The sequence below is a fragment of the Echeneis naucrates genome, chromosome 22 (genome assembly GCF_900963305.1).
Source record: "Echeneis naucrates chromosome 22, fEcheNa1.1, whole genome shotgun sequence".
In the NCBI taxonomy this organism is placed as follows: Eukaryota; Metazoa; Chordata; class Actinopteri; order Carangiformes; family Echeneidae; genus Echeneis; species Echeneis naucrates.
This window is the reverse complement of record NC_042532.1, coordinates 3,009,654-3,031,513: the sequence shown is the minus strand read 5'-3', so window position 1 is coordinate 3,031,513 and position 21,860 is coordinate 3,009,654. Positions and strand designations below refer to the sequence as shown.

The 21,860-nt window shown below is 40.3% G+C and overlaps 1 protein-coding gene across 2 annotated transcripts in view; it reads left to right on the top strand.

The window, feature by feature from the left end:
• The window catches only part of gabrr2a (gamma-aminobutyric acid type A receptor subunit rho2a), a 56,237-nt gene that overhangs the window by 24,984 nt on the left and 9,393 nt on the right, over nt 1-21,860 (top strand). For both annotated transcript variants that reach the window (XM_029493803.1, XM_029493802.1), the window contains exons 3-6: nt 2,352-2,419; nt 6,714-6,937; nt 14,859-14,941; nt 21,600-21,740. In XM_029493803.1, the coding sequence (XP_029349663.1) occupies nt 2,352-2,419; nt 6,714-6,937; nt 14,859-14,941; nt 21,600-21,740 (516 nt within the window). The remainder of the gene's footprint in view (nt 1-2,351; nt 2,420-6,713; nt 6,938-14,858; nt 14,942-21,599; nt 21,741-21,860) is intronic.

Here is a 21,860-nt window from a genome sequence, read left to right as displayed (position 1 = left end):
AAGCTGTGGCCTCTGGCCTTTTTTTGTGGTGGAGCCTCTAACAGACAGCCAGATTATGAGGTCATATCTCAGGTCAGGATCAGTTGTCTTACCCAGGAACTACGGACAATTTCTGAAGCACTGCAAGGCTCTTTGAAGGATTAAAGGATAGTCACTGCCATGCCTCATAGATTCTGATGTTAATTTAGGGAGAGCTCCACCACAGCCATTATCTTCAAGAGGCAAAATAAAAAAAATCATAATTCTATACACAGAACCAGACATAAGTGTCAGGTGCATAATGAAAATGTTCTGCTGTGGTCTCTTTCTGGAATCCTGCTCTGCACTGAATTAGCTGAACATTGGCTAATTAGATCACTGAGCACAGAGAAACGTTTAAGCTTAATGTAAAAAGAAATGCAACACAGTTGATGCCATTGTTCCAGCGACTGATGAATAATCCCAAACACAAAGAGTCACTGTATCTGTCACTTAATTCTCACAGAATTATATGGACTCACAAAAAATCTACAATATAACTGGTCCTCCCACTTCTAGCTTGTGTACGATCTGTACTGTTTCAGCTGCTCAGCACAAAAACACAACAAGCCTTCTACCTGAATTAATCAAATAATAAAGGGATGTATTTCAACCCAACCTGACAAAGACACAGATCTGAACTGAGTCTACAGGAACCAAGTAAACTTTAGACATAGACCTACTTATGAAATCAAAGTTCCACTGAAAATCTGCAGGAAAGATACTGTGGATGAATGGTTCCCACTTGTGTGTCTGTTTGTGTGTCTATGCCTTAGATTACCAAAGTTTAGTGAGTGGTGAAATACTCCTACATCTTTAAGATCTAGGATGTTTTCTGTAACAATGACTCATCATATTTTAAACTTGTTTTTCTTTTCAGGCTGTTTCTACTAAAACTTATAATTCTTCTACTATTTTAGTGAGCAACTGGCAGACTTTCAGAACCTATGTTTCATTTTGAAAACGCAGGTAGAGTAGTCATAATGCTTCATATTTACATATTGGCTCATCATACACACATGTTCAGTGTATGTAAGCCTGAGATGTGTGTCCTTGTGTGTGTGAACACAAACAGACATTATTCCTGATGTGGAAGGACTGAACCAATTGACCAAAAGGATTGTCAGGACAGAGATGGTTTCTTTTCTAAAATGAAAATGTATTCATATGGAGCAGCAGCAAAGAGCAGTGGAGTTCATTTTGGCTGTACAAACAGATAGCTTTCGTATTCATTGTAAATGTTGTATAATAGTTGACGTGATGTGATGCACCCAATTGCTGGTCCTGGTCTTGTTTACTGATTACGGTGCTGCAGAGAACATCAGGGGTTGCTGTAAACAGAAAAGGAACACTCCATGAATATCCATGAAACTCCGACAAAATCTCAGCAGCAGCTGTTGCAATTTCTTGTGCTGGACCCAATAGCCCAACCGGTGGACAAACATTTCCATCTACAGGATGTGCAGCAAAATGGAAATTTGTCTCAAAGACTCGAAACATTCAGGGTGTTCTCTTGAAGACGTGACAGCCAGTTATTGTTTGATCTTGCAAACAATTTAATATGAAATCGGCTGATTTGGATGTTTCCGGTGGGAATGATGTGTATACAAAGTTTTGGCTCTCCATCAGTTTAGGTTTGGATAAACAGAAATTGTCAGAGAGGCATTAAAAATGGCTGCAAAAGAACAAGAACATCAGGGGTTGCTGTAAACAGAAAAGGAACACTCCATGAATATCCATGAAACTCCGACAAAATCTCAGCAGCAGCTGTTGCAATTTCTTGTGCTGGACCCAATAGCCCAACCGGTGGACAAACATTTCCATCTACAGGATGTGCAGCAAAATGGAAATTTGTCTCAAAGACTCGAAACATTCAGGGTGTTCTCTTGAAGACGTGACAGCCAGTTATTGTTTGATCTTGCAAACAATTTAATATGAAATCGGCTGATTTGGATGTTTCCGGTGGGAATGATGTGTATACAAAGTTTTGGCTCTCCATCAGTTTAGGTTTGGATAAACAGAAATTGTCAGAGAGGCATTAAAAATGGCTGCAAAAGAACAAGAGGCATCAGCTCGGGTTGTTCCAAATTAAGAACTATGGTTGATTAATATAAATCTCAAAGATACCCTCTTCACTGTTCCAATCATTTTGACACATTAAGAGACACTAATTTTCCAAGTTGACCTTCAGTCCTCTTACTGTGAAGCATCATATGTAGAGAGGAGAGAAGAAGAGAGAAACAGACTGATGTTCTGAGGATGAGTGTTTCATTTAATTGTGAAAAAATGTACTTTCAATGAAATTAAGTTCAAGGTTATCTTTTGTCTGGCAGGTCCTGCGATCCCCGTTGGAGTGGATGTTCAGGTGGAGAGCTTGGACAGCATCTCAGAAGTTGATATGGTAAGTGTGAAGGGATTTATCCACACCATTCTACAACTAACAGATTATAAGACATAATGCAAATATAATAATAATAATAACTTTTTTTTTTTTAAATAGCACCTTTCTCAGACAAAGAACTGTCACAAAGTGCTTCACAATCAGAACAAAATACCAACCACAAACAGCAGATGAAACTTAAGCATGCAGAATAAGGCATGGTGTACAGGTTGAAGATAAAAATTGTGAAAGGTTATATGGAGAAATGTAAGAAGGAGATTTAAGAACATGAAAAATCATATAAAGAGATAAAATACCCCATGCTACCTGAAAGCCTGTCTGAATAGATGGGTTTTTAACTGCTTCTTAAAAAATTCAACATTATCGAGAGAGATCTTAGACATGTTGGTAGGCTATTCCAAAGCCTAGGGGCTATTGATTGGAAAGCATGATCACCTTGAGTCTTAAATTGTGCCCGCGGGACACATAGGAGACCCTGGTTAGAGGATCTAAGCGGCTGACTCATCGTGTGGGGGTGCACAAGGTCTATAGTATACTGAGGGGCTTGACCATGTAGGTCTCTGCAAGTGAGCAGCAAGATTTTAAAATGTATTCTAAAATTAACAGGAAGCCAGTGCAGGGAGGTCAAAATAGGTGTAATGTGGGACCATTTGTTAGAATTAGTTAAAAGCCGTGCAGCAGCATTTTGGATAGCTTGCAAACAGTCCAAAGGGGATTTGTTCAGGCAGGTAAAAGACAATTACAGTAGTTCAAACGTGATGAAATAAACACATGCATTAACATCTCTAACCCTAACCCAACTGCTCTGAGTTTGGTTATGTTTTCAGGTGAAAGAGACAAGATTGAGTCAGTGCACTAACATAAGTATCAAATCTCATGGACTGGTCAAATGTCACACCAAGATTCCGTAATATAATGTGATTAATGAGACTGCTCCTCATAGGAAATGCTCCTCAGGGTTATTTGTAGCTGTCATGTCTTGTGAAACAGCTATTGACAGCCCATAGTTTGATTTAATGACCCTTGCTGAGAGAAATCTGCTCTCATGAGAAAAATGTTTTTGATGTGGATGGGACTTTAACATGTTTGGAAGATGCTGTCCTGTTTCAAACATTGTCTGTCGCTCAGGACGTTTGTCTGAATCACTTTGGCAACTATGATAATTGCGGATTAAACTCTAAAAGCCTCCTGCTTGGACTTGTTAACGTCCCCAACTTTGACATTTAAAAATGTCTAGGGAACACAACCCAAGCAATCAAACTTTCTGTCAATTTTTTTTTGTATGCGGTAACATGAGGTCTGTTTAAAATAACCTGTTAAATCAAGAAACTCAGTTTAGTCTACATAAAGTCTTTCATTTCAGTGTGCTGCATTATTTTATAATAATGGAGTATGGCCATGAACATACAATGCTCTACAGTACAGATAAATAGAACGATGTCTTAGTCCCATAAAGTGACAATAAAAAAAGATCTTCTCCTTTAAATAAAAAAAGTAATACCCCCCCATGTCAGCCAGCACAATGATAATTCCCAAACAGAACCAGCTGTGTTGAGACCAGAAGCTCTCTCTCATTTCAGTCAGAGGAGAAATGACATCAAATTGAAATTCTTGAAGATTCAGGGCTCCGGCCCCATAAGCTCCACCCACTTACACCTCCATCAGTGATTTTTACAAAAGCAAAAACTCTAGGGAACACCGTGCTAGCTGCAGTTTATATGCTGGAGCAGATACAGAATATTAAAATCATGGACATCAGTGTATGCTATGTCTGCCCACACACATTATGATCAGAGATTAGATTCACAGAATCTCAGTAAGAAAGTGTACAGGGTACAATACTGTGAAAACAACAAGAGTCACTCATAGTACTGTGTAGACTGCTAAAGAGTGAGCAACATGTCATCAGCGGCCATGGATCACTTCCTGTCTCTTAACCATGTTGGACCTTTACAGACAATACTATGACAGACTATTGATTATATCTCTGTGTGTCTTGTGGTTAATCTTTTGGATGAAAAAAAGTCAGAAAATTCACCTTTCTGTCTTGAATTAAATGAAACCCTGTCCAACTGAGAGCAATAGAATTTTCTTTGTCGTTAAAATTTGAATGATTTGCTGCCTGATGTCTAATTTTTAAAGACATTTTTAATGGCTCAGATAGTCAGAGAAACTGCTCAGGACATGAAGTGAGTAGGAAGGGGAAGGAAGATGAAGCAATATCTTAAAAATGCTGACATTGTCCCCAGTTGATGGGCTGGTTTACATTTTTCATAGTGAAATACATTTTTGACATAAATAATGATATAATGTTATATCTATATATCTGTAATGATAGTAATTGTATGTAACAACTACACTTTATATGATGCCATGTTGATGTAAGAAGAGAAATGTTATTAATGATTAAATGAAAGTAGTCTATAATATACAATTAAATATAATGGATAATGTTGTAAAGTGCTGTGGTGTTATGACAAATGGATGTATTATTTATTTGTACTGCTAGTTTCCCTGGTACAGCTATGTTGTGATCAATGTCTGTGCAACATACAGTATGTTACATAATGCTTTTTGTGTAAGTGCACTGGGCTGAATGGACAGCCAGACAGAAGCAGCTCAAACTAAGAGCGTTTTGGATATTCTGTACACAGGAAGGTTGAACCTCTCTCTGCACAGCACTGTCATATGTTACACAGTTGTTTTTGAGGCTTGCCAATCATCCTTTCTGAAATGCTAACAGTTTTGGAGGGTTTTTTGTTTTTTTTCTTTTAAGTAACTTAAGTGGCCATTAAAAGCTGTTATGTTCGATTACACTTATCATGAGCAATATTAACTTGTGAAAGAAACCCAATACACAAAAGAGTGTAATATTTGAAAGAAAGTTAGATGTTTTTGCTGTTTAGAAATGAAAAGTATTTCATATTTATAATCCAGTGATTTTCAACATGAGGGCCCCGACCCTGAGTCATATATATTGATGTATGACTCTTTTGTGCAGCTGTGTTGTGCTATAGGTAATTTTGTGAAAAGCAATGATGTTTGGCTCAGCAGGAGGTGTCTCACACTAACTAAAGCCAAAATTGAACTAGTTTTCTATGCCTGTGGTCTTTTTGTGATTTTAGCGTGAGCTAGTGTTTGTATGTTATATTCACTGAGAAACCAGAAGGCCCCATGTTGTCCAGGCATGTCAGGGGAGAGAAAAAGACATGAAGCAAATCCATAATCCACTCTGCATGGAAGCGATAGTTAAAACTAAACAAATCTGTTGTCACAGACAAAATGTTATTTATTATCCAATGACTAATCACTCACATGCAATCTGTCTATTTCTCTTATGGCTATTCCTTTGATTCCAGATAATGGAGCAAAAACGTTGCAAACACCATGTGATGTGGTTAAAATTTTGCAATCCAAGTGACATGTAGCACTGAGCTGCTCTACAGCTCAGCAGTGTGCTCCCACACACTGGGAGGCAGATAAAAAGTTCAAAACAGTTCCACTTCATGGAGGCTTGAAGGGCAAAGAAAAGGCAACAAGGACCATTAACTGACAGAAATATAGACCAGGTAAATACAGTTAAGTGAGGCTGGCAAGTGTTGTCTAAGTGGTCACAACAAAGTGATACAGCGAAGGTGTAAATCAATCTGGTTAGTAAAGCAGATGTTGAAGCTATGTTTGAAAGTCAAGCCAATGCTGAAGTGTCTTAAACATGCATTGTATCTCATGGCCATCAGGGGGCAACTCCACTGGTTATGAAAAGGAGGCAGATTGTATTGAAGTCTATGGGAAAATGTCCCTCCCTCTCACATCATTTATTAGCTTAGTAAATGTTTCAGTGATGAGTTTATGGTCTCAGTCTCTAGTTTCAGGTCTTCAATGCAACATGATGTTAATGTTTCAAATGATGAGGAGGAGTCATGTGAGTGGCTGAAGAGTAGGACAGGCTGAGGTTTGTCAATGTCTGGTTTAGTCAGTTGAGTCACATTTTCGTCAGAGTACCCAATGATGGCATTCTTTCTGCAAACAACTCATGAGAATTATGAGGCATTGAATGAATAATATCAATATTTCAGTCTGAGCAAGGCAGTAGTTAGTCGTCTAAACTTGGATGTGACATATTTATAAACTAAAGCATAGCAGATCAATAGCTTCTTCATTTGAAAGTGGTGAAAATTGTAGAAAATCAGCATTAGAATGTTAGAAATGTGTTTGTGTCCTCAGTGTCTCAAGGTGTGGAATGAATATTCTGATAATATTACTATCACTGTCTGTCCCTCACATTCTCCACCAGGATTTCACCATGACTCTGTACCTGAGGCACTACTGGAAGGACGAACGTCTGTCATTCACCAGCAGCACCAACAAGAGTATGACATTCGATGGGCGTCTGGTGAAAAAGATCTGGGTCCCTGATGTATTCTTTGTGCACTCCAAGAGATCCTTCATCCATGACACCACTACCGACAACATCATGCTGCGTGTCTTTCCTGATGGACACGTCCTCTACAGTCTGAGGTCTGTCATGTTTTGCATGCACTGTTGTCATTGCTGCAGAAAATTAAATTTACTGATATGACTCCAGAGTCATATATAAGAGTCATTCTCTTCAAGGGAAGATATCCACTGTTATCACGTGTTTAAAATATGTTTCATTTCCTAACAAAAATGACAGAATGAATGAATGAGTAGTTAAATGTTGAAGGCAATAAAGTCAGAAACAAGGCTGAACCACTAAGTTTTAGAACAGTAAGTCACACAGACATTTTTATCAAAGTAGAAAAACTGAAGTGGTTGTCACATTTTTTCTGGTCAAGCTACAGACAGGATCTGACAGAAATATGATAGTGGTGGATTGATAACAGGCTTGCATGTAGGACCCTGATTAACACTACATTTTGATAAAAAAAAATAAATAAATTATCATTTCATAAAATAATTCCCACGTTACTCTCCAAGATAGCATTCTGTTAATGTCACGCAGTGTTTTTATTTATTTTTTTTTTATTATATTTTTTTCAGAAATTACAATTCTGTAAGTGATTGTACATAAATGACCCTCCGGTGTGACATCCTGTCAACATTAGGATGGAGTTTTGATGTTTGAAGTCATGTTATTTATGTTATATTTATGTTATTTTATGCATAGATCACCTTTCATAAGACTCAGTCACTTTCCAAAATAAAAGCCAGTCTTTGGGGTCATCAGGTGGGAACCTCCTTTCACCTGTGTTTCGTCTAGTTAGGCCCACGACACCTCCGGGAGGCTAAACATTGATCACTGGCATCCCAGGGTCACCCTCCTAATGCCAGCTATCACCGCTCCTCACACAAAGACAACTATCTCACACAGCACTACCGTCAACTACTCTGGGTGGGGATGCAGACCCTGGTTCAGGTAGGGGGTATGAAAGTGTAGAGGGTGCAAGAGGTGGAGGATAAGCTACACTAGCAGATTCTGCAAACAAACTCACCTGAACAGTCCTATACTCAAACCAAATCAAACCAATACAGGCCAACTCACCTGGACTAACCGCATGGTCTCACAGAGGCTCAAATCAAATATATCATATCAAATATCAATTATTTATCTCAGATGGTTCTCTGTTAAAGTAAACGTAGTTGCAACAATGCTTCAAGTAAGTTTACACTACATAAATACTATTTATTTCACTAAGTTGTTTCAGCGACACTGCAATCATCAAGTTCCAGAATGACTACTCACAGCATGATTCATAAATCAATGTCTTATTTCAATCTTTTTTTTTTTTACAGGGCTTAAAGCTCAGTAAACAATTCACTGCAGGGGGGATGACTGATGAGCAGTTGTCTAGATGGCCATTAAAATTACAGTGTTACAAAGACACTGATTCTTCTGCCCCTGCAAATTTATAGTTTCTGCTTTGATGGATGAAAGAGGAAATGGAGGGTCATGTCAGGCACTTCCCTAGCCTTGGCTGGGTGGAGAAAAAGAGAAATTGTGAATGTTGTAACTGAACCTACCCTCTGGAGTACAGTCTAAGGGTGCAGACTGTACTGTGAAGTGGAAAGAATGAGCAAAAGTCTTTAAGTAAGGGTTGACTCATTTTGACAAGTTTAATAGTTTTCTTTAATTATAATCAAAAACCCCTTTAAGCTGCTTGGTAAAATCAAGTTATTTATCTGAATAGAGAAAATTGAATTAACAGATTAGTACATTTAAAACAACGTGAAGCTTAGATCTGATGATTAGATGGTAGTGGTGGTAGAGCTCAGATGCAGAGGCTTTGTAAGACACAGATTTTATTCTTGGCAGCCAAGATCTCAGAACCGAGAAAAAAAAGGAAACAGGGCTATGAAACATTAAAGGGATGTCACTAGGTTCTAAAACCGCAAAAAAAAACTCTACACTAGAGGAACCAAAAGGGGAAAACAAAAAACAGTCCGTAGGGAGGAAAAACCTGACTAAGATAAGAGAAATTCACTCACGCTACTAAGTGGAGGATCAAAAGGTAATACCATGAAAACGCTACTAGAACTCAAAAAAAAGGATCTAAAAGCTATGAACAAAAATCTATCCAAAAGAATCTACAAACAAAAAGTCACTCAAACAGAGGATACACAAAAGGGTATGGAAAAAAGGGCTAACTCAGGGATATAAATTACAAACCAAAAGTCACTCAATTCAAGGACCAAAAGCTAACACAAGGAGCAAGGACTGTGGCATGGACATAACGCTGGTGTGGGACATGAATCGACCACACACTGGCACAAGACAAGGGGAAGACAGACTATTTGATCTGTGGGGTAAATGGGGAACAGGTGTAAACAATGGTAATCAGGGAGACACACAGGATACATGAGGAAGGGCAAGTGTTCTGAAACGAGAGGAGAGTTAGGAATTTCAAAATAAAACAGGAAATGACAAGACAAAATAACACCAAGACAACAACCTCACCACGGTGTGACAGTAGTAGTATCGGTGGGAATTGTGGTATCTGTGGTGATATTGGAAGTGGTGATGATGGCAGTAGTGGTACTGATAAAAGTGGTGGTTATATTTAGGATATCATTGGTGATGGACATGATGATATTGCTGTGGGTTCTGGAAGAAATGCTGATGGTGATAATGGTAGAGGTGATGTTGGTCCTGGTATTGATAGTGTAAGCATTGGTGGCAGTGGCACTTGGGGTCGTGGTGATATCAGTAATGGTGGCTATTATGCCTAGGTTGGTAATGGTGTTGATAGCGATGACAGTGGTGATGGTAGCAGGGGTGGGATCATCCTAGCAGATGTTAGTGATGGTGGTGTTGTTGGTAATGGTGATGACAGTTCTGAGTAAACACAGGAAACATGTGCTACAAAAAAATGGACCAGACTCAGTGACTAACTCCCTAACAACAAACTTTCACCCTGCCCTATGTGCCCTAAAGATAATATCTAACAAGGCCAGTGAGCAGTGATAGCTAACGTCTTTGGGTTCATCAAGTGAGAACCTCCTTTTCAGTGTTTTGTCTAGTTAGGCCCACGACACCTCCAGGAGGATAGATAGGGATCACTGGCATCCCAGAGTCACCCCCCTAATGCCAGACATCACCGCTCCTCACACAAAGACAACTATCTCACACAGCACTACCGTCAACTACTCTGACCCCTCACCAACTGCACCAGTGAAAGCAGGGTGGGAATACAGGCCCTGGTTCGGGTAGGGGGCATGAAAGTATAGAGGGTGCAAGAGGTGGAGGACAAGCTACACTAGCAGATTCTGCAAACAAACTTACCAGAACAGTCCCATGCTCAAAGAAAGAGCACAAGTCAAATCAAACCAATATAGGCCAACACAACTGGACTAACCGCATGGTCTCAAACAGGCCACACCCTCCACCTAAATCCTGGATTTCTTCCTCTGCTTCTCCCAAGAGTCTGTCTATTTTAAAAGCTCCCCCTGCTGGGCCCCCAGCTTCTATTACTTCTTCGAATCCAAATCCACTGACTGGATCTTAATGCCTCATCTGACATTTCCTTCACTATTTTCCTTACACTCTGTCCTCTGCCTTGCCTCCTTGTTAACTTATTAAATTTCCCTCCTTCTTGGAGGGAACTGAATTTCAACTCTCTTTGACCACCTAAATTTGCCTGCCTCCGTATATATCTTCAATGTCTGCAGCTAAGCTTTTTAAAATCTGGTTATGTCGCCACGTATACCGTCCTTGTGACAGACTAATCTTACAACCTGACAAGATGCGCTTTAGAGTTGCAGTACCTGAACACAATAAACTCCTTGATATTTCCTCCTGTCTACAAACCTGCTCCACAACTAGCTTCCACTTCTCTTTGGGACCTGCTCTACTCCACACTGGTTTGCCTGGGCCAAGCCCCAAGCCTCCCTGGCCTATTTGTACATGACCCACTATCCCTGTATGCCTGAGAGTTGCTTTTGCTTCCACCACTGCCATTCTTGGATTCCATTTTCTCCCCTTGGTTGGGTTTGGAACCACCTTATAAACAACCACATCTTTACTCCCAGATAACAGAAGCTCTGTCCTAACCTTAGTACATTTGAACTCCTCCACCAGACTAGATACTGGGAGCTAAAGTATGACTTTCCCATACAGTGCTACAGTACTTAAACATCTTGGAACACCTTGCCACTTCCAAGCTTACTAGTTTGGAATCTCATATGCCGACAGTAGCCACATCAACCTTGGAAATAATCCAAACTGCAAACACCACAGCTTTAACTTTCCTGTAAGTCCTGATTTGTCTATTCTATCCAGTCCCTCAGCAACATCCTTCCAAAACTACACTACCTGTTCCCTGTCATGCAAATCTTCCTTGTACCACCTACTTAGACTCTTTACTGGTTTTTCCCTAATTATTAGAATTTACTCTTCATCTATTACAAACTTTCAATCACTTCTCCCTCTACTTATTGAGATACTTCTAGACTTACTAGGCTTGATTTTCATACTAGCCCACTTTAAGTTTTTATTGAGTCTCTGAAGTAGTCTTTTCATACATGACACCGTTGTAGTTATCAATGTCATATCATCCATGCTAATGGAGAAATCGTAAACCCTGCCATAATACCTCTGCCAACCTGGTGTAAAGCCTGCTGTACTTAAGCATAGTCTGATATCCTGGAAATATGCTGTTACTAAATTAACAACTACTCCAGGCACTCTAAAATTATCAAACACCTCCCAAATAAGTCCAAGAATATCACATGCAAGTCTCTTTTCTCACTCTTGGCTTCCTGAATCTGGTGTTAAATCATGCTAGTGTGCTCTAAACACCCTGCAAAAACTGGTACTCCTGCCTTCTGTACTGAAGTATCTGTCAAGCTATGAATTTCTAAATAACTAGCTAGTCTCTATGCGACTACACTAAAGAAAATCTTCCCCTCTACATTCAGGAGAGAGATCATACACAACTGACTCAAGTCTGAAGACTCCTTCTCCTTTGGAATAAGAACACATCCTGCCCTGCACCATGCTCTGGCAATAGACTGTTTCTCCCACACTATTCTTAATTGCCTCCACAAAAACCTTAGGATATTAGGTCAGGACAGTAGTTGTAGGAAGAAGTAGAGGTGATGACTGTAGTGGTAGTCAGGTGGTGCTAGTAGTGGAGGTGATGGTGACAATACTGGAGATGATAGTAGTGATAGTCATGGTAGCTGTGGCGGTGGTGGTCATGGTGTTTGAAGTGGAGTTATTGTTAGTGGTGGTGTTGGTGGTGTTTTGATGATAGTAATGCTGGTATTGGCGGTGATCTAAAGGTTGTGGTGAGGGTAGTGTTGGTGGTAGTCTTGTTGTTATTGTAGAAGTGATGATAGTGGTGTTAGTGATGGTGGCAGTGCTGCTGGTAGTACTGGTGATGGCCATGGTGTCGATGATGAAGGTGGTGATGGGGTGGCGGTACTGGTGATGGCCACGGTGTTGATGATGATGGTGGTGATGGGGTGGCGGTACTGGTGATGGCCAAGGTGTTGATGATGATGGTGGTGATAAAGTGGTGGTACTGGTGATGGCCACGGTGTTGATGATGATGGTGGTGATGGGATGGCGGTACTGGTGATGGCCATGGTGTTGATGATGATTGTGGTGATGTTGTGGCGGTACTGGTGATGGCCACGGTGTTGATGATGATGGTGGTGATAAAGTGGTGGTACTGGTGATGGCCACGGTGTTGATGATGATGGTGGTGATGGGATGGCGTTACTGGTGATGGCCATGGTGTTGATGATGATGGTGATGCTCGTGGTGCTAGTAATGGTGGTGAACATTAACATGCAGGTGGTTTGCTCAGGTGGAGCTGTATCAGAGCTTGTGACATAGCTCATGGACATTCCGGGACTTTAAAAATCCTAAATGCTTTAAAGTCACAATCAAACTCTCCCTCTGAACCACAACTTTTTCAAATTTTATACCCATTTTAATTTTATGTTCAGCATTTTTGTTTTGTTTTTGAGTTGTCTCATTCATCCTGATTTTGTGAGGGATCCAGCAGTCAGCCTCATGAGAAGAGGTTAAAGCTGTGTTTGCTTCTTTGAAGTGAAAATTATTTTTAGTGAAGATGACCCCTTATATTTTCTTTAATCCAGGTGTAATTAAATCTGCTTTGAAATGTACTGTAGGCCTTTTCACTCTGGGGGTTATTTTCACTTTAGTACTATCATCAAAATTTAAAGGTAAGAAAAGTGAGGAGAACAACAGTCCATGAGGTATTTAATGTGCTAAAAGCTTGAACCATTTTTTTTTTCATTATGTTGTCCCAACACCTCTTCAAGAATCTTTCTCTTCTTTGTTTGCTGATGTTCAGAATGATCAGTGGATTCAATGCAAAGTGCAAGACAGGGATAGTAACGAACACAGAAAACAAACAGAAGACAAAAGACAGACAGGACACCAGGTGCTCTCTAATCCTTTTAGAAACCATTAAATTAAATGTTTGTTTTCTTTTGCACACTTCAAGGAAATGCAGCATCACTTTTATGTGTTCACTTATCTACATATTTACATATTTACTCACTTGTTTTGCTGACATTCAAATGTAACTTTCATATTCAACATTTTGTCAGATAAATTTCATCTGTGTGGTGCATCTGAGGCTACAATGAGGACAGTAGAGACTCCTCCTTGTGATGTTTGAAGTTCCGTTTGTAGTTTAGCTCGGGTCCAAAATCCCCAAACGCTTGATGTGGAAACTCATGAATTACTTTTGAGACATTTCTCAAATCATTTATCAGTACAACTGCTCACTTTAATAAACATTCAGCCAACAGAAGCCTGCTTGTTTGTTGAGATGAGGAACGTTTGCAATTTAGAGAATAACTACTTATAATCCAGACCATCACACAGCTCCATTTACACGTTGTCAACATCACAGCAGCCTGGTGTCTCACTCTATAATAGATTATGGAAAAGAAAACATGAGGTAGACAGATATATTTAGTTAAGCAGATTTTTTTAAGGACAGGAAGAGAAGCGAGGTGGAGGAAGATGGGGAGACAAAATATTAGAAAGAAGATTTGAGGGGGAGTTGCTGACAGTGAGAAAACTACAAAATAACAATATGTGTCATTGTGAGAAAGATGATGCAGAAAGCTCAGATTGTATCGATTTAACAGTGCAGTGTGTTGCATCAGCCGAGCATGACTTTTTTAAATCTACATATAGCTTCTCAGAGGTATTCAACCCTTTGAAGTTTCTGCCAGTTTCATGGTGTTTTAACCATGTGTCAGAGGAGACAGAACAGCAGAAGACCATCAGTGCTCATCTGAAGTTCCGACATTGAAGCTACACACCACATTACCTACTATTGTCTAGACTGATGTGTTCCTTTGCTCGGCGACAAATTCAAAATCACGATATTGTCTGGAATCAACATAACTTGTAGGATCAGCTGTGCTCCCCCTCCTACTCCCCACTGTTCTTCAGCTGCTGTAATAGTAGAAATACTTACAGCAAACTCCACCAGGGCAAGAAACGCAAGCAGTTCACAGGCAGTGCATACAAATGACCTGAGCTCTATTTACAGGTTAAAGTGAATGTTAGCACACCTGAAATGCCCCTTCCATGCATCATCTCTAATTCTTCTTGATGCAGGGTCACAGGAGGGCGGCTGGAGCCCATCCCATCTTACACTGCCACAGGTCTCCTAGCATGATCCATAAGCCCTTAGTGTCCTTTAAAGCACCAGATCTGTCATCCATAGTTAATCCATAGTCCATTCTTGCTGAGAACCATAGCATCATATCATATCATATCACATGACAGGAACATATTGTTCATGATGATATTCCTCAACACTCCACCACTCCTGATTAGTTTTTTTGTATGCGCAAGTGATGATGTACCTAATGACAAGATTGTGTTTAATGGTATCTTTATGAATGTGTGCATCACCGTGACTGCTCTCAACACATCTCTCTCCTTGTCTCTATGGGCAAACAGAGTGACAGTGACAGCAGCCTGTAACATGGACTTCAGCCGCTTCCCTCTGGATTCTCAGACCTGCTCCCTAGAGCTGGAGAGCTGTGAGTAAATATTTTTCCTGAAAATCATGATGTAGAGTAAAAGAAAGAGTAAAAAAAATGTGTCAAGGTATCACATATTTAATTAATTCAAGGGAAAGCTCGTCAACCAAGGAATTAAGTGTCAAACAAAACAAGAAACATTCCCGACAGGAGCAGTCATCAGACAATGAGATCTCAAAGCCTGAAAAAACATGGCTGTCGGCAAACACGCTTTATAGGAAGGCATACAGCAGAGCTGTCAGAGCATGGACAGCTGTTACGTAACATCAAGAGCGTTCAATATTCTCGGTACGACGCTGTGAGGATGCCAGGCCTCAGAGCAGAGCCCTCTGAGGACAACAATGTGCCCAACAGCAACCAATCCTCCAACCTGAACAGGGCTGAAATAGCAGCAGGCAGGCAAGTCCTTCATTGCCACGGTGACAATAATAAACACGCAGCTAACCTCATGGCTTTTTAGACCATCTTTGTTGTCATGGTTACAATAACAGTAATGGAAAGTGTCCCAAACATGCTGTTTCGATGCATGGCGAATAGGTCAATTAAAAGCTTTTTGAAGATAAAAGCATGTTGGGTGTTTGGAGTGGATAAAAAACTATATTTTCCAAAGTTCTTTTTTTCCTGCAGCCTGAGTTTCATCTTTTATTTCAAAAGGAATAATTCAATAAACACGAATGTAGAATGAAAGCTAAAAAAGTTGGCAGGTGTAAAAAGTATGGATTACTTTTTTTGAGAATGGAAAGAGGGATACCAAACCTGAGTTGTTGTGGTTCCCGGAATAACAATCATGACTTGGTTAGCTTGGTTAGAAGTGCATGCTCACCAATAATAACAATGTGTTTAACCCTGTGGAAAGGTCATGGATAATAGAAACAAGATAAACTGTTACTTTCATACAGGAAGTGGAAATTGGAAAATCCTCCCTCTGACATCGACTAAACTATGTCCCTGCACTTTTCTCTTTGCCTGGTCATAATTGTCACAAATACAAGATGTTGTCTCACAAAAAAATGTGGCCATGGATCAAAATTACCTGCCTACAGTAGACTTGTGGCTTGTTTTTACAGAAGGACATAATGACCTTAAATGCTCTGTCTCCACAACACTGGTCCACAGCATGAGCGGCTTCGAGCCACTCACGCTTTCTTGCAATCAAGCTCGGTTTAAAATTTCCACTGGAAAATTGACGCTTGAAAGACGCAACAGAAACAAACCACCATTCATTTGTATCTCTTTCACAGAACCAGAGTCAAGCTCTCGTGAGACTCTTTCCCAGCATCAGATGTCATGTTTTTAAGACTTCACCTGTTTCTTGGATTTGGCACAGAAGAGAGAAATCCCAGGATGTAACATAGGGAGGCAGAGTGTGAGAGGATGTGGCTGATAGCCCACTGCACAGAGAGACTTTCCATGTTGACTCCTCTTTATTAGACCATGACACCCACATAAATTCAGTCCCCAGCTCCCTTGCCCATACGACTTTAATGCTACTAGTATCAGTTCAAAGACTGTTGTCTTCAACAAAGGTGGCATAATCTTTAAATCTTTACTTAATAAAAATCTGTAACAAAAATGAGTGAAACGATTTAAATTTCAGGAAAATTCAGATTTTTAAGAGGTGAAAGCAAATGGTGAATTCATGTGCTGTGTTTAACTACAGTCATTTAGCTGGTGATAATTTTTCAGCCTAAGACAGTCGCTTTGCTCTCACAACAGTGAAATATGTTCTCATCCGATCAATGGGATAAGGCTTTGTTTTGCAAAATGAGGGACTGTTTCTATATCGAGCTATTTTCTTTCTTTGAGGAATCAATAATCTAATCTTATTCCAGTTGATGTCAAAACATCTTTTCAAGATTTAATAATGAATATTTCATTTCATTCATCTCCTACCGCTTATCTGTTGTGGGGTCCCTGGGTTGCTGGAACCAATCCCAGCTCACATTGGATGAGGGGGGGGGGGGGTACATCCTGGACAGGTCACCAGCCCAACACAGGGCCAGCACACAGAGACAGACAGAGACTAACAACCATTTACACTCAGATCCTGACCTACTGATAATTTAGTCACCATGGAGGAAGCCAACGCAAACACAGGGAGAACATGCAAAATGCACAGAAAGGCTAAAGGGAATCGAATCCACGACCTTCTTGCCGTGAGGCAACAATGCTAAGAACTATGCCGGCCAGCATGTTGCTGGGATTCATTTACTTGTTTTTTTATTATATATTTATTATATATTTGTCTCTGTCTATTTTGTGATTATGTGACCTCTAATGGTAGAATGGGTCTCCAGGCCTCACGCCCATTGGCGCCTAAAACTGCATAGGTATCTTTTACTTGAGGCATATTTGTCAACTGTAGTGTCTGTATTTTGGTGGATGGGGTTGGAGTTTGATGGTGTTTGAAGACATGAACTTGTTGTTTGAACAAATGTAGCCAGAAAGCTGCCCATAAATGTTTTTAAAAGGTTGAAAAAATCTGAAAAAGTGTGAAAGTCTGAAAAGTGCTAAGTTTTACAGCTAATACAGTTAAAATGTACACAGAAGCAGAAACTGATTTAAATCCTGGATGCAGCGTCACTGTCCTCACTCTGAGCAGCAGCAGAACAGAAGGAAAGCTGAGTTCCTAAACATGGAAAAGCTCAGCTCAGCACAGTAAAATCTCTGACAAATTTTAGAGAAAACTCAAAAGAAAAGTTGCACAGCAATGTCACAGTCATCAAACAAGACCTGATTATGTCAGACGCTTTACCAGGGACGCGTCACACTAGTTTACACACACAGGGTTCTGGCAGTTTGTCGTACTGTTTGAAAGAGGGAAAACTCTTTCTGGGTACTTGGAGGTGGAGACAGTTCATTACAGGTAAGATCTCTTCCTAATCACATATAGGAGCAGTCACTTCCATAGGCTTCCTGCTAAACAATCAGAACTGTGTGGAGTTTGCACAATCTCCCCATGTCCATGTGGGTTTCCTCTGGGTACTCTGGTTTCCTCCCACAGTGCAAAGAGATGTATGTCTACAATGGGGTGACTAAATTGACCTGTAGGTCTGAGTGTGGGTGGTTTCTGTATCTTAATGTCTCCATGTGTTAGCCTTTTGATTAACTGGTGACCTGCCTGCGGTGTACATCTGCCTCGCATGTAATGCTGGCTGGGATTGGCTCCAGCACCCCCTGTGACCCTTCAGATAAGCGAGAGAAAAATAAAGAGACCGAGAGCTTTATAAGGTCATGGTGGGGACGACCTTATAACGCTGATTCCAGCTGGCAATCAGTGAGGGCAAGGTCACCCTGGACCCGTTGCCAGGCTATTACAGGGCCATCATACAGTATATTGAGACAGACAACCATTCACACCTGCAGGCAAAGAATGGCAATTACCCACACAGGCACAGGAGAACAGACAGTACCCACACAAACACATACACAATTTTTGTCATTTAAAACAACGTCGAAAAAAGTCTGGTTCAAAGGAAAAGCAAAACTTAATTACAATTAAATGAAATACAACCAATGAAATACGGTGAATGAATTAGAACAAATACTTCACTGTAAAAAAAGAAGAAAAACCAAATAAGATAGAACAGAGATAACCCTAACCCTTAACAAAAACAAAAGTAATGAAAGCATATGGTTAGTCTCTGTGCTGACTGCACACAAAACAAACCATACAACATTATTTTCAATCATATTTATTTCAGAATAATTTCTCATATTAAGTCATTTTGGGAATTATTTTGTTGCTTCTCATGGTTTTATATCTTTTCTGTTCAACATAAGCAACAAATTATACATATTCATCCTATTTTGACTGAAAGTCACTTTAGTATTCTACACAACACAAAACTCACCTGATACTCTCACTCAGTCATTTTCTACTGCTCATTCATTTCCGGGTTGCAGAGGGTGCTCAAGCCAATCCCAGCCAATAATCCAGCGAGGGCGGGGTTCACCCTGGACAGATCACTAGTGCATCACAGATCACTAGTGTATCACTAATGCTGCGGGTAATTATCAGCCAGATGTAAGTTTAATGTATAAAAGATTTAGTTGGTCGGGTTCAAATAGTCTCAGTAACTGAAGAAAATGCACAAGATTTAACAACTACCTTCATATCTTTGAGACATGAAAGACATTGAGGAAGGTCCCAGCACACAGCAGGGGGCATTTCACAGAGCATTCCCATACCAGTGTATCAGATAAGAGTTAAAAATTTGAATTTAACCGAAATGCAATAAAATGTCCTCCATTTTGGAAGGGTCACGACAGTCCGACCTCAGGGGTGGCTACACTGCAAAGAAAAAGGGGAGCTACTTAGATGTCCTGAGGTCAGGTAAAGGTCAGGGCAGGGGGAACCCCTGTGGAAAACCAATATCTGAAATAGTGTACACGTACCCTTCACTTTCATAATATAATATTTAAACTTGTTTTTGGGCCTGCTCCACAAAAACACAAATGTCGGGGACTGATAACAACTAATGATCTTGTGTAATAGCTAATGTTGTGTGACCAAGTTACACTATTACCTAACCAGCCGAATGCTTCTCTTTCCCTACTGGCTGCGCTTTTTTTTTTTTTTTTTTGATTGCATTGGCACATGTTCTGATTACAGGCATTAAGAGCCAGGAGTGTTGCCTACCTAAAGCATTTGCTGCTGGATTAACAGATTAACAGAAGACGCACCAAGCGATAAATCTATGGGCCTTTGCCTTTTCTCCCTTTTGGTCAAATGTTTCAGAAATTAAACAATTATCACAGTTGCAACTTTATGTGTCTCTGTCGCCACACAACTGCAGCCTATTAGGCTCGCTGTGCCAGTATCTGAAGCTAATATACAACTGGATGTGCCAGAATTTTCTTCTATTAAATAAGGATAAAACTGAGATTATTCTGTTTGCCAACAAAGAGAAAAGGGTTGGAGTTAGTAAAAGTTCCATTGCCCAAAAAGACCAGGAGCTGCTGCTGGAGTTTTAACCAGGACAAAGACGTCAGAGCACATTACACCAGTTTTAAAATCTTCACACTGTCTGTCACAGAATAGATTTTAAAACCCTGCTGCTAGTTTACAAATCACAGATGTTGTGAGGTCTTGTTGTCCGCCCTTGCTATGCTCTGAAGTTAAAGGGAGAAATTTGATTGGACCAAATTCGCGCTGACAACAAGACCACGCCCATGGGTCGGCCCCCAAATAAAAGTAGTCAAAAATGAAATTTTAGGCGAGCTTGAATTTGGTGGAGTTCTAGGGATGTCCTGAAGAGGAGCGCTTCCCCAGGAGACCTGACGAAGCAAAACCAACCACAACAGAAAAGGAAACTCAGAAGTTAGAATTGAGCCGCTCAGCTACAGGGGTTAAGTTCCAACGTGAAGCCAGGCTGCTGGAGACCGGAACAAGTTTGGCTGCACGGCACTCAGCCTCCAGCGTCTCCAGTTGCTGTGGTAACCAGGGCTGCTTGTACTGCCCGTGGCTCCAGTCTGTTTTCATCAGGAAAGAGAAGGATAATTCGGATATTAACTTAATAATCAAGCCAATCGCACGAAAGACAACACTGCCGCTGAAGAGGGACGACCCAGCCACTTCAGCCGAGGACCTGTCTAGCTTGGGAGGCCACGACAAAGGACCTTTGACGCGGCCGCTCTCGTCGGATATCTCCTGCTCTTTGCTTGGCCAGTTGAGTCATCTACCAATTAAGGTGGCGTTTATCTGCTTCACAATCACAATCCTAGGCACAACACAGATCACAGGACCCTTAGATCCTTGGACTCAGCTAGCCCAGACTAAACATGGAGAAGCAGCATTTAGCTTTTAGGCATCTTAAAAACAAATCTCTTCCATGTGCCAATGCATGAAACCTGCACTGTATTTTTTTTTACTTATCCAGAATGCTGAATATACCTTTAATCTATTTAATTTTATGTGATTTCATATATTATATTATTTTATGATTTAGATTTTATGCATGCCCTTTCAATTATGTTTTAACATTATCTTTTATAATTTCAATGGTTTTTATCTGTCTGTATATTCTCTTTCTTTATGTAAGTCATTTTGAATTGCCTTTGTGTATGAAATGTATAATATATATAAATTCGCCTTGCCTTTTGATGCAGACCTTCAATAGAGCGTATTCCAGTACTCCATTCTGTTCAGTGGGACACTAGGACATTGGAACATGTTAGAGATTAAATAAGAAAGAGATTGTGTTTCCTCTTTATCTTTGACTTATCCCTTTACTTTCAATCGGCTGAAGTCAGAGCTTAGTGTTTGTGTCTGGCAGATGTGTTTTGTGATAAAATCATTGGCAGCAGAGCAGCTATAAGTCAGTCAGGGCACTCATGTCTCTTCTATGGAAAGTGTATAACATCTGATTAGATTTGTCCTGATTCCAAACCAATGAAGAACTGAAATCGGCTGATAGTAGACCAGGTCCAGAATGAAACCAGATGATAGTACACCAGGTCCAGACAGAAACTAGCTGACAGGAGACCAGATCCAGACTAAAACAAGTTGTAATAAACCAGATCCAGACAGAAACCATTTGACAGTAGACCAGAACAAGTCCTATTTTATTAATTGGTCATTCCCATAATTTGCATTTTGGGTTGTCATCTTGTTCATTGTTTTGATTTAAAGCTGTGCTGATGTGATGTTTGGCAGATGCCTACACAGATGAAGACCTGATGCTGTACTGGAAGAGTGGCGATGAATCTCTCAGCACTGACGATCGTATCTCCTTATCACAGTTCCTCATCCAGAAGTTCCACACCACATCTCGCTTGGCCTTCTATAGCAGCACAGGTACGTGCACCTGTTACTAACCTTTTTCTGTAGTTAAGGTTTGCACCTGAATACAGGGACAGAACATGAAAGCTATGTAATGACTGAATGACTTCTCCCTGTTCATGTGCTTCAATGCAC